This window comes from Panthera uncia, chromosome A2 (assembly GCF_023721935.1).
Source record: "Panthera uncia isolate 11264 chromosome A2, Puncia_PCG_1.0, whole genome shotgun sequence".
Taxonomy (NCBI): domain Eukaryota; kingdom Metazoa; phylum Chordata; class Mammalia; order Carnivora; family Felidae; genus Panthera; species Panthera uncia.
Window position 1 is genome coordinate 121,933,400 of NC_064816.1, and position 14,091 is coordinate 121,947,490.

Here is a 14,091-nt window from a genome sequence, read left to right on the forward strand (position 1 = left end):
CTAGGATGTGGACAATAGATCATGGGGCTTGCCCAGGGATGTCTCCCACCCCCAACCCCACCCCGAACTCCTCCCATTGAGACAGAGGTTTTAATAACCCAGTCCTTTCAGTCCACAATATGGGAAAGACTAACCTCTTCTAATTTACTTGCAAAGAGGAATGAGACAGACACAGAGGGACGTTACTTCTGCAACCCTCCCTTGTAGTGTGCCAGCCCCTTCCTTTCAATTTGAACTTTGCTAGACAGAGGCAAAATGTAGGCTGTGATTGATTCAGCAATGGTTTTAAAATATTGCATCTGGCTGCACGTAATCCCATTTAAGTGAAAGTCTCAATCTGGGCTGTCCCTGGGCACAGAGGTCATGTAGCATCTTCACTTAGCAATCTATTTAAACTGGTTTCTGCTTGTATCTTGAGCTTTTCCACACACCAGGGTGTTAAATGAGTACAGAACAATACACAGGGGTTGAATAAAGAAAAAATGTGGTGACTGGGGTACAGAAGGCCAAAGGGGAGAGAAAAACTATTCTTGCATACACAGCCAAACTGAAGTTGAATTTCTGCATGGTGAAGTACTTTGCAGCCCTTGCCATGTATTATTTTGCTTGGGTTTAATTGCACTGGGGAGGATGATTCTATTAAGTTGGTAGGTTTTCGATCAGGGATGTCATGTACAGCTGCACAGGTCATGCACTGCACAGTTTTAATATCTACATAGCCTGTGATGTGAATGGTGCTTCCTGAAATTTAGTACTGAGGAGGTCTGGTTGAGAGCTACTGGCATAGTGGAGAAGGTAGGAACTCAGAAGTAGCAAGATATGGATTTAAATGATGGGTTTCTCACTTACTAGCTATATGGAATGAGTGAATTACTTAACATATCTGGTCTTTACTCCTCTCATCTGTAAAACGGGGTTGATAACAAAAATATTATTGATTGTGTATGAATTTTTGTGAGAATTAAATAAATTGATTCCATAACTCAGGTACTCTAAGCCCTTAGATGCTCAGTTTTCTGCCAGCCTCACTGAGATGCAGATGTTTTCTGGAACATCCCCTTCAACAATATTTAACCTCCCCCCAGTCTAACAGACTGCGCTGAAATGACATGCAACCTACTGTGTGCTGCTTTCTGCATCCTAGCTGGGTCTGCAGGTATGTCAGCCATCACAGTGGAATTAATTGCAGCCAATATCATCTGAGCACTAATTCAGAGACACTTATTTGCATTTTCTGATTCCTTTTTCCTTGATCGCTTAAATCCAGAGGGTAAATACATTGGAAGAGGTTTTTGAGGAGTTTCGTATTGTTGTTGGGTGAAAAAAAAAAAAAACAACAAAACTTTTTTTCTTGGCTTTTCACAAGGAATTACTGGAATCCTGCTCCATGGATTTATGCTTGCAACTCTGATGACAGAAATGAAAAATTGTAAAATCCTAATTAGCCTTTGAGCTAATGCCAAGGCAGTTTTTGCTAGTGAAGTTAACAACGCTGGGAGAGTAAGTTTCTAGAGGCATGTTGAGAAGAAGGAAAGAAGAACCGTATTGTTCTCTAGTTTTGTTTAGAGTTCTGAAGGTGGTCAAGGGTTTCATGTGGTGTTTCAATTTCTTGTTCAATGGCTTAAGCAGATTAGCTAAACTGGCTGCTGTTAGCCTTTAATTACTCACTGAATTAAATAATGATTGGCAACACAGACATTGTGATTGATTAATTGATTGTGTAGAAATGCCCGAATAGTGCCATTCACCACGTCTCAGCCTTACATCAAAACCCATCTGCCCCCCATGAGCAGGGTTGCCAGATAAAATATTGCACTGAACATACTTACACTAAAAATTATTCACTGTTTATCTGAAATTCAAATTTAACTGAGCATCCCCTATTTTTATTTGCTAGATCTGGCAAGACGAGCCGTAAGGGCTTTTCCTCCTCTTTATTTCTGTGTTGTCAAATCAATACCACCTGAGATATATCGCATCAGGGTGAGTGGCGAGCAAGGTGATGAGGCAGAAGCCAAGGACGAGGGCCGTGCCTTCTCATCTCTGATGAATGCTTCCTTATTGCCAGGACCTTCAGCCTCGAGGGAAACCTAGTTCTTTAAAGGTTTTCTTTTCTGCTTCCTTTTCGCTTTGGGGCTGATTTGCATTCAGGGCCTAAGTCCCATACTTGACTCCATGATAAATGATTTAAACTAAACATGGTATTGATTGAGTGCTTGGTAAGTTCCAGGCGTGCCACACATCAGCTCTGTTGGTCCTCACACCTATGCTTTGAGAAAGGAACGCTGCTGCTGTCTCTATCTTGCTGACAGGAAAACCGAGGCTCAGCTCAAGGGCAAGTATTTAGGAAGTGGAGGGGCAGGAGGATACAGCCTCCTCCAAAATGGTCTACTGGAGAGCAGCACTCCTCAACTGTGAGTCCCAGAGGACTTTTGGCAAATGCAGGAGACAGTTTTGGTTGTCATGACTGGGGAAGGGCGTCATGGCTGCTGGCATCTAGTGGGTGGGGGGCAGGGATGCTGCTGTGATGTGCAGGAGGGTGCCCACAACAAAGGCGTAACTAGCCCCAATGTCCGTAGTGCCCAGAATGAGAAACACTACTGCGGAAAAAGGGGGAGGGGCTCACCTTCCTACCTCAACCTCACTGCAACAATGGTGGAAGCAGGCTTGGATCTGGAGTAGCCTCTGGTCTTTGGGGCACACGAGCAGGGGTGGGGGAAGACCGATGCGTCAAGGAGAACAGAGGCACTCTCCTCAGTTGCTTACCAGAGCTGGGGACTTCTTGACAATCTGTCTCGCCTTCTCTAGTGTAAATTTCCATGCCTCCTACAAAAACAAAGTTAGACAACATTACTGCTTGTGTCTCATCTTTCCTTTCCATGTCTTTTCCAAAGTTAGGATCTTTAAAGTCTGTAAGTTTGCAGTGAAGAGATTATTCCGTAGATTTGTGATAAAATAATTCACAAGAAGGCAATTTCATGCTAATAACCATCTTTATTAAGGGATTTGCTCTGTGCCAGATGCCGTGCTAAGTACTTTGCAAACACGGTCTTATTTAATTTCACAACAGCTCTGAGAGAGATGACCTTTTTATAGATGAGGAAATTGAGAAGCAGAAAAGCTAAGAAACTGGCTGATGATCGCAGCGCCAGTGTCTGGAGAGACGTAGTCTGAACCTCTGCCTGCCGAGCTACGCTGATGTCTCTAAGTAACCGATCCTTGGGTCCGGAAGCGTCACGGCAGGAGGTGGCCAACGGTGAACCTGCGTGGTGCGGGGTAACACCCCCGTCTCTCGTTCACCTCCTCTTCCAGTTCAACATCCCCGTTTTTCACCATTTCTAGAGCATCCAAGTGCATCTTCTTAGTTTACATTGCAAGTAAAAAGAGTTTGCTAACTGTGACCAGTAACAATTGTTATAGAATTCCATTTTTGTAGACTTGTGGGCAGTTTGGGGGACAAGTAGCCCTGGGGGTGAGGGGTGGGGGGTGGTCTTTGCTCCCAGCACTGCTTCCCAGAGCTTTCGTGCTCCCAACACGTCCTGACCCTGCCACAGTCTTCCTCGTGCTGCTTTCTGAGACCTGAGCATGGGTGATGGTTTGCACATCTGGGTTCAAACCCCGGCTCTGCTGTTTATTAGTTGAGCAAGTTATACTCTGAGCCCTTCGGTATCCACAGAGGTCCTTCACATGTAAGAAAGCCCTCTTGTTATCATCTGCAACATGGGAATTGATATCCACCTACCTCATAAGGGTGCTGTGAGGATGATGGGACATCATTTATGTAAAGCCCTAGGCCAGAGCCTTCCCCAGTAATCCCCACTCAATAATTGATAAGTTGGTTAGGAAACTTTGGTCTCTCAAACCCTAGATTTCCCCTTCCTAATCGATAAGGAAGCTGGATTAGGGAAGAGTGTCATGGTTCTTACTGCAGGAAACTGAGGACATTGTCCCTGCACTTAAGCAGAAAGAATAGGTACCAGGAGCACCTGGGTGGCTCAGTCAGTTGAGCATCTGACACTTGGTTTCATCTCAGGTCACGATCTCACAGTTTGTGAGTTCAAGCCCCACGATGGGCTCTGTGCTGACAGCACAAAGCCTAATTGGATTCTCTCCCCGCCCCCCACTCTCTCTCTGTCCCTACCCCCTCTCAAAATAAATAAATAGCCATTTAAAAAGAAAAAGAAAAAACAGGTACTGGAATGGGACCTTGGAGGTGGCTACCAGCAGGAGAGGCCTCTTGGGAGATGTGACCATTGTTGCTAATGCATGTTCAGGACTTGTGTCCCTGCTTGACTCTGTTGTGGATTCTTCCCTCCTGGGAGACACCTTCTTCCATTACAGAGCTCCGTAGTATTCTGAAGACCTCAGCCATGCTGGGTGAACGTGGGCAGAGGAATGAATGCTCAATGTGAACTTGGGTTGGAATGGATTTTCCAGCAGGTGCTTCAGGAAGGAAGGTAGCAAAGCCAGCCACAGCACAGCCTCTCTGGGCTGGCTCTGAAACCCTCTCCCTGGCTTCTGCCCCAAATCACACTCCTCCAGCTCAAGTTCAAAGGATGGCAAACCATGGCTCTTGTGTCAGAGGCAGCAGGACCGCTGACATCTAAGAGCGCATGTTAGCTACTTGAGAAAGGAGGCTGCTCTCCAGGTCAGTCTGGTCACCAGGACGCTCTCGTACAATGTATGATTCTTAAAACATTGAAACGCTAACATGTCGGTTGGTGAACAATTGTGCCCCTGAGCCCTTGAGTGTCCCCACCACAGGTCTGGTCATTCAGCCTCTCCCTAGGACTCCCTAGACTTCCTTAGGATCAGTTCACAAAGGGTCAAAGTTGTGGTACAGCATTATTGGCACCTGCAGACTGGGCTCCATCACCACACCCAGCGTCCACTCTGATAGGCTGACAACAGGGACAAAACAGACCAATGAAATCCTCACTTTAAAAACATAGATGCATGAATGCAATTTTGGCTTTTTCTGGAAATTCTGACAAATCCTGGAAACTCTCTGGAAAGTCAGCATCTCAGGCAGAGATCTAAGCATCTCGGACACTAGATCTAAGTGCAAGTTTCTGTTGTGGTGCCCTTTCTTGGCTGCTCTCGTTAGCCTAAAAGTCATTCTCTGCGTTACTGAAACATGCTGTTGGTGCCCCTCTGCCTTAATTACATGCCCTCTGCTTCTCTGCCTTGGAAATACCTCTTTTGTTCTAAAGCCCAGCTCAAGCCTAATACAGTCCTTGCTACATGCTAGGTGCTCAACACATATAGAAATAAAAAGTGAAAGAAAATAGTTATGATATTATGTTAACCCAGGAAAACAGGCTACTAGATTTTACATGCACAGAAGAAAAGTCTTGCAAAGAAATTTGCCATCATACTTGTGAGTGACAACTTTTTCCTTTTGGTTCTTTCTTGTGTTTTCTAAATTTTCAATAATGAGCACAAATTCAGCAATAAATGCTTTGTAAAGAAGAACTCAATATATGTTGCCCTGTTTCTTACTGAAACAAAACAAAAACATGCTTCCAGCATAGAGATGCAGTGAGGACCCTGGAGATCTGGTGGTGAAGAGACATTCCTGCTCTCCCAGAGTTGCCAGTCTGGCGAGGAGACAGACCAGGAATGAGCATTGCGAGTGCAAGGGGCCAGAGAGATGGCCTTGGCAGAGTCTTCATAGGACAAGCTGCTTGGATCCCCTTCAGAGACGTAATCTGAGTTTCATCCAGCTCAGTTCTCTGAGGGGATCAATGTGTAGTGAGGGACAAAGACAAGCAATCCAAACAAACAAACAAAAAGCCAAGTGGCAAGTGTTTCACCAAATGCCTTCTGACCCCCTAGTGCTGTGAGTGACGATGCTTCTGGGGTTGCCCCTGGGAGCCCGAGGGCAGGTTCATATAGACTGGCTCAACCAGAGCACCACTTTCTTCCACAGTTCAAGTGCATAAATGCCAACATAGAAAAGAGAATCTAGATACCAGGCCTGATCTTTTTCCTCCAGAAGAAAATGGATGTAAGGATTCAAAGACATTTGGAAAAGCTCATTTTTTGCTTGTCATTATGATAGGCAAATGGGCAAATTGTTAGCAATGTGCAAATGAAGATAATTGCTATCTCTCCCCGGTAACCTTTCACTGTTGGCAATGTACTGCTTAAGGCATCGTTTCTAAAGTATGAGGACCACTCTTCTGTCCCCTGAAAAATTAAAACTCAGAATACAGATGCAACTGTAATTGGGGGTTGGAGAGAGAACTTGGGAATAGATGGTGAGCTGGTTATAAAACTTTGCTGGTTGGAAGCCATACTGGTGTTTATGACTCGGCTAGAGCAATCTTCTGAGGCATGGCCAGATTCTCCATCAACAATGAGGGGCTTGGTTCTGAAGTGCTCATTTGATCCTGAAATTTTTATGGTTAACTCCTTCCAGTTTCTCATTACTTTCTCCCTCTGGTTATAGTGTCCCCCTTATTACCACTTCAAATTCCCTCCAGGGTCTATTTAACATCCTCATGAGTGGGTTACTGAAGAGGCCCTCACATCGGCTTGCAAGATATAAGCCCTCAGCATGGGAGCTTAGAATCTGAAGAACCATGGATACGTATATTGGATTTCTTTACTCAAGAACTTGGAAAATTCCAAGGACATTATGGCATGGTGTCGTAGTAGGCTACAAGAACAGAGAGGCTGACCGTCTGCAACATCATCAGAGCACACAGGAACACAAATCTATGGTAGTTCACGGAACACTTTTGTCTAGAATGATTTAAGTGTTCCTCCAAACCAGAGCCAGCCCAAAGTCTTCAGACAAGAGGAGAGGCTTGGTAACTACTGATCTTCAGTGGAAGATATTTAAATATATAGTAGATCATGGTCTCCGTTGTTATTTTCTATTTAAAATGCATTTGGACTCTAGAGTGTTTGTGGGTGTGAATGCTAGCTTTGCCATTTACTAGTTGTGGGACTTTGGGCAAGGTACTTAAGCACTCCAAGCCTCACTTTCCTCATCTGCAAAATGGGGATCATAACAGCATTTGCGTGTGTGAGTATTGAACAAAATAGCACTTGGAATAGTGCTTTGCATATAGTAAGCATGGCATTAGTGTTAACAATTGACATACTTATTTTGGGTTGTTATGCCACCAACACATAGCTGGAAAAATTACAGTAATTACAACATCAGCCTCCAAAAATGTATGCTATTGTTTCCATGATCTTGAAAGCGACCCTGAGAGGAAAGCATTATTTTTCCCTTTTACAGATGAGAAAACAGAGAAGAGAGGTTACATATTGTAACCATGGTCGTTCTGCAAGCAGAGCTAATGGTGCTGAAGTCTCTAGGCTCCAACTCCTTTCCCACCATTGCCACACTGTTTTCTAAGAATGAAATAAGCCCAAAATTTTAACACAGGCAAAGAAATTTGACTTCTAAGGTTTCATTGAGGCTTAAGGGAATGGCAAGGGAAATTCACATGGAATGTGGATGGTTTAACGCAAAGGATCACATGGTCAGGGGAGAGAACTGACTCTGTACACCAGGGACCTACGCACCTGCAGTGAAACTCATGTACAAGCATAACAGCCAGCATGTGACTGATAGTGAAAGAGAAAGAAATAGTCGTTCAGTCAGTCATTGCTTTGTGCAATCATTCGTTCTATTCATTCATTCCACAAACACTTATTGTTTGTCTATGTTGTGTGACATATTACATACTAGAGATGTAATAGTGAATGAGACATAATCTTCTCAACAAGGGTGTTATAACCTGGGAGAGAAGATCGGAAATAAAATGTAATTAGAATACAATGTAGCAAGAGTTAAGTAATAATTATTATTCCTATTTTATAGATGAGGTAAATTAAGTCTTAGAGTGGATAAAGTTCAAAGTCATAGAGCCAATGAGTGGCACAATCCAGATTCAGTTCAGACCCTTTTGGCACAAAACCCATGCTTTTAATCCCCCTCTGGGGGACGTTAATAGGTATGCTAGACAAGAAAGTTGTTTTAAGTTAAAAAAGTTTGGGAAATCTGCGAACTAAATACTCCTCTGAGAGAGCCATGACACACATTAGTATTTTCAAGGCTTTCAGCCGCTTTGTGGTAAGAAGTACTATGTAGAAAAGCATTTCCCAAACATTTAAATGTTTCAGCCAAAGCATAGCATTGTATTGTCTACGGTAGGGGAAAATGTAAACAAGATAGCGTACCGGGGATTCTCCAGAATTCAGTATAATTTCTCTTGACATTTTGGGAGTATTGGTGAATTGGACAAGACACATTCATTAATTGGGTCTTCTCAGGTTTTGTGATGCTAAAGAATTAAATTCTGGTACACTTAGGAGTGAAGGAAGTAAAGAGAAATAGTATTTTTAGGCACAAGTTTCTACCGTGAATAACTTTTAGTGATTGTGTTCTCTACTATCAATTATAGCAGCAGTAGATTTAAAAATTACAGAAAGTGCCTTTTGTTCACTTCACACTTTTGACAGCAGTGACAGGTTCCCACAAAGGAGAAAGCCCCTGGGAAGTGAAATGAAGATTTTAGGTGCATGTTTTTTATTGTCCAAGAGCAGGCATTATGCAGGGGTGGGGAGGTGTTGAGGGTGGGGGAAGATCACTGATCTATTCGGATCTTTTCTAAAAGTTCATTAGGACAGGCTTTTCCACACCTCTAAATTTAATTGTATAAGTTGATTCACAAATGGAGCCAGATTTGAGAGAAGCTGTCTCCAAGGATTTGACCACCCACTGGAGGCAGTGAGTACATAAATAACTGCCGAGTAAGGCAGACTAGTAGAGCCAAGAGAAAGGGGGGAAAAGTGCTTTGAGGTGACTTCAATTCAGTAAAAAGACAAAGGCAGGAAGCTCCTCTGTTTGTAAGGTTTTATCAAATAGTGTCATATCTGGCTTTTGAGTAGGATTTGCTCATCTATTATTGTATCTACATTCCGCTGTATCCTACAGTGGCTATTTTCCAATATGTAGGATAAGGCACACCAAAGCCCAATTTGATTTTCATGTTCTGACAATTCCCAGCTCTGAAGGGCATTTACGATTTCTAGATGTGTGGAAAGAATGAAGTCAGTTCATCCCACTTTCTTCTTCCAGGGACAAGAGGGAGGGAAGGAAGGAAGGGAGGAAGGGAAGAAGGAAGGGAGAGAGGGAGGGAGGAAGGGAGGAAGGAAAATGTAAAAGAAAAAAGCCACTATATTTAAATCCATTCCCTTTGATCACTGAATATCTCTTCCTCACACTCATTTTACCATTAGCTAAATGTTCTTCTTTCCTATTAGTACCATCACTATATTTAATCATACTATCCACATCCTTTCCCCAAGACAACACCTTTTTAAACAGCATTATTTTAAATGGCACTCTTCCCATCCCAATATTTTTTCCCCCGACATTATTTTCATTGATTTTACCACCATCACCTCCAGCAGCATCAATGCGCACGTACAGAGGTTCTTTCTTCAATGCTGCCACGTCTGTGCCCAGGCATTGTCTATGCTGCATCTCTACACTTTATACCAACTCAGCCAGGCAGGGATTAACAGTTCTCATCCCACTTTAGAGATAAAAAGTCAAAGAGCCAGTGCTGGAATTGTCCAAGGCTTCACAACCAACACTTTTGTTTCATTTTGACTGTTTCTTCCCTAGCGTCTGTGTATGTGAGGAAGCTCTCCAGCGCTAGACTCTATGGGCTGTTCTTATTACAGGAAATTGTCCTACTGTTTAACCCCATGATTTCTAGCAAATCATTGGGTTAGTTAGATAGTGAGTGTGGTTCAGTCATTGGGTTGTTTTAGGCCAATTGTTTTGCAACATAATCCATTATTGTTGTTGTTGTTGTTGTTTGACTATTATTCTGTTTGCATTCAGGTTGCTAGATAAGTCTTGCCCAAGGTTTCACAATTAATTTGTATTAGTTTTCTACTTTGCTTAAAGCAACACAAATTTACTATTTCATAGCGTGGAGGTCAGAAGTCTGAAATGAGTCTGAGGAAGTTAAAACCAGGTGTCAGCTGGGCTAACAGTCTGTAGTTTCCAGTGGGAATCTGTGGCCTCCTCAGTGTCTAATGGCTGCACCCCCTACTTAGCTGATGGCCTCATCACTCTACTTCTGTTGTCATATTTTCTTCTCACATTCTGACCCTCCTCCCTCTCTCTTATAAGGAAGGACCCTTTTAATTACATCAGGCTGATCCAGATAATCTAGGATAATTTTCCCTCATTTACAGGTCTTTAACTTAATCACACCTGCAAAGTCCCCTTTTCCATGTAATGTAACATTCACAGATTCTGGGGATTACGACGTGGACCTCTTTGGAGGGGGAGCATTGTTCTGTGCACTATAGTATTCATTCAACACATACTTATTAAATGATTAATGAGTACAGTGAGTTGTGCTGGCCTTTGGGGAAATTGCAGGGAACAGCATGTGTCTGGGGAATAAAACAGCTAGGTTATCTGTTCTCATGGAGTTTATATCCTAGAGCAGATGTTAAACAATAATTTTACAATTATGTAGTGTAATGTACAATTGTTTGATTATAACTGTAATACATTCTGAAAGGAGGAGGTATGATGAAAGACAAGAAGTTTGGAGGGTCTGGCTTAAGTTAGGGCATCAGGAATAGCTTCTCAGAGGAAATGACTTGTGAACTGAGCTCTAAAGTGGGTGACTAATTAGATGAAGATGAGGGTCAAGAGTGGATATTGGGAGACCACTGATTAAAACCTTAATATTTAACATATCTTTCAGAACTGTTCGAATTCACTAGTCTTTCTTTTTCTTCCTTCCTTTCCTTTCTTTTCTTTGTTTCTTCCTTCCTTCCTTCCTTCCTTCCTTCCTTCCTTCCTCCCTTCCTTCCTTCCTTCCCTACCTCTCTCCTTCCTTTTCTTTCTTTCTTTCTCTTTCTGTCATTAACTTTTCTTGAGCTTAGGGAAGAAAGAAGCATATGATGAAAAAAGAAATACTTATTTTTAAAAACTTTTTAAAGTAGGCAAAAAACACTTTCAAATCTTGAATACCATATAAGCATCTTTTTTAGGATCATTTCTTCTACTTATCAGAAAAGGAAATTAAAAAAATTAATGTTTATTTACTTTTGAGAGAGAGAGAGAGAGAGAGAGAGAGAGAGAAAACACAAGTGGGGGAGGGGCAGAGAGAGAGGGAGACACAGAATCCGAAGCAGGCTCCAGGCTCCCAGCTGTCAGCACAGAGCCCAATGACGACAGGGGCAAGGCTGGGGCGGGGGGGGGGGGGGGGGGGGGGAAGCAGTGGAGGAGCTAGAATTCAGGAGCTTGAGATCATGACCTGAGCCAAAGTGGGACACAACCAACTGAGCCACCCAGGCACCCCTCAGAAAGGGTAATTTAAATTTTCATTATTTCTGATATATTTTGAAGATTTTTAAGGTCTCTATGAGTTTAATGACTGCCAGATTAGTCTTTAAGCAAGTCTAAGTAGATAAATTCTCCAAGATTCCTAATATGGGCTTACACCAAAATGCAGCATGGAATCTCTATCAAGATACCGTGAAATGCCCAGAGAAATGATACAACAGTAGACCGTACATCCAAGCACAGCATCTAATGCTTTCCTCTGTTCTCTTAGAGTTTTAATCCTCTCAGTCTTCAGGGAGCAATTTAATTTAGTGGCCTCTGATATTTATAGCCTTTCTGTTTCTGCGATAATTTCTTATCTAATGACCTTCAAAGGGTTTTGTAGAGGCAAAAGACATAAGAGATAGTTGGAATCTCATTTAATTTTCACTTTGTTAATTATGAGAAAAGGATCAGTATTTCCTCCTACAATTTTGGTTCTTTGATCTTCTTTTTCTGTAAACTAATTGTTTGTGGACTTTTCTAGACTTTTTTTCTTTTCAATTTTATATAAGCTCTTTGAATTATGGAAAAATAACTTTGTGTGGCATATTACAAAAACATGTTCCAGTTTACCATTTTTTTAACTTTGTGTATGGCAGGTTTTTTATTAGTCACATGTATTCATATTTCCTTTTGCAACTTTTGTGTCACAAATTACAAATAAAATTGCTTAGATTTTTATTCTTTTATGGTTCCATTTTTAATGATTCAAACTTTAATTCATTTGGGATTTACTTTGCTATAAGAAATAAACATTGAGCTTAAATTTTATTTCCAAATGGCTGGTCTTTAGTTCCATTGAGTGAATAAACTAGTGTTGTACCACTGATCTGAATGTTATTTTTATCAAAAACAAGAATGTGTTTGGGTTTATTTTTAGGCAGTATATTCTGTTCCTCTTTAGGCTGACTCTTCCACATCTAGAAGGCCATATTCCCCTGTCATTTATCTCATTGTTCAAAATCTCCTGAGATGTTTAAATAGGAATTTTAAAAACATTGCCAAATAACTCCACAACCGACAATTTGCTTGAATATTGATTTCTCCTCTGTAAAATTAGGATAATAAAATAAGCTTGCAGCTGTGTGGAAGGACTTTAGATGCTATATGACAAGTGCCTAGGCCAGCTTTTGTTATGTGTGTCGCTACTTAAATTGTGTTTGCCATTTCCTTTTATTTTTCAGCCCCTAATGTGTGTCTGTCACACAATGGGGGCTTAGTAAAGGTATATTGCAAGAATAGAAGAATGACTGTGTATGCCTAAAAACCTATCAATTTCACCCAAGTCCCTTTTGACCCTAGTACCATTTCTGATTTCAGTTGTCAAAGATATGATTGTCTTCTGGGCACAAATATGGGTTTATTAAGGAAGGTAGTCTGCTAAACTTTATTAACTCTTCCAGAGTATTGAGGTAGTACACACACAAGAATGCCCTGAAATTGTAGGTTACTCTTTCCCTGGAATATATGTTCCTTTCACAAGTAACATTTGATTGTCTAATAGTTTGCCAAGTCACAGTTAAAGAGCAGCCATCACTCAAGAAGGAACTTTCTTTAACCTGAAACTGATGATCACAAAAATGGCTTCTTTATTATTTAATATTTTGTTTTCCCCTAAGCTTGGACATGTGAGAAAACACTCATATTATACAAAGTTATGATGGAGAACAGAGGAAGAGCAAATATAAGCTGGAGAGGTTGGCCAGACAACCAAATAGGAAGAGAACCTTAGTTATTTCTATTTAGTTTAGGCTTTGAGATATTAATTTGCTAGAATTGTCCATGACAGTAGCCATGGAGGCTCCAATGTAGTGATGATGACAGAGGAAATAATTTTTTTCCCTTGTTTCCTTGTTTTTCCTTTTTTTCCTATTAAACTGAGAGTGCTGAATTTATTTTTAAATTCTGTAAACATACTCCTCCCCCCAAAAAGGCAAGTCATAATTATAATGTTGAGAGGATAAAGGCAGACTTTAGAGACTTGGGTCTTATAAAACAGAGATGGAGTAGAGAAATTTACCTAAATACACACACACACACACACACACACACCACCATATTGGACAAAATGGGACTCACTCAAAAAGTTTGGGGAAGATTAGATAACACATTTAGAAGCACAGTGTGAGTTCACAGAGCTAACTAAGCTCATCATTATGAACAGAAGGGCACTGTTGATTGTACCGAGTGAAATTTAGTGATTCATGAATCTTAGAAAATGTTCAACTTCCTATCCATTTGTAATCTTTCCTAAGCCTTATTACCTGAGATTTTCAATTAAAAGAGACACCAGATGTTTTATTCTACACTTAATGTTTAAAAAATTAAAGTAAGTTCCTGGGATCAGCTTTATTTCTCAGTTGAACAACAAGAATTTGTCATGTGACACTTTCTCATAAAAAGAGTGCAAACTTCCTCCTCCTCAAACCCTTTTATGTCAGCTTCATGGTAATTTGGGTCCCAAGGAAGCATGAATTCTCTGTCTATGCATACACCCCCACACACTCAGCATTGGAGAGCTCTGGTTCCAGCAGCAATCAGACTCATCCTGGAAAAGCCATTTCAAAGTCGGGATTGCTTTCCTAAGGCAATGGTTCTCCCTCACAGTGGTTTATTTTATTATTTTTTAAAATAATTTTTAACTTTTATTTATTTTTGAGAGAAAGAGTGTGTGGCTGCGTGCCCATGTGGGGAAGGGACAGAGA

General features: G+C 41.3%; 1 protein-coding gene across 2 annotated transcripts in view; it reads right to left on the reverse strand.

Moving 5' to 3' along the window:
- AOAH (acyloxyacyl hydrolase) overlaps positions 1 to 14,091 on the reverse strand; it is a 170,047-nt gene that overhangs the window by 109,016 nt on the left and 46,940 nt on the right. For both annotated transcript variants that reach the window (XM_049641702.1, XM_049641703.1), the window contains exon 6: positions 2,767 to 2,826. In XM_049641702.1, the coding sequence (XP_049497659.1) occupies positions 2,767 to 2,826 (60 nt within the window). The remainder of the gene's footprint in view (positions 1 to 2,766; positions 2,827 to 14,091) is intronic.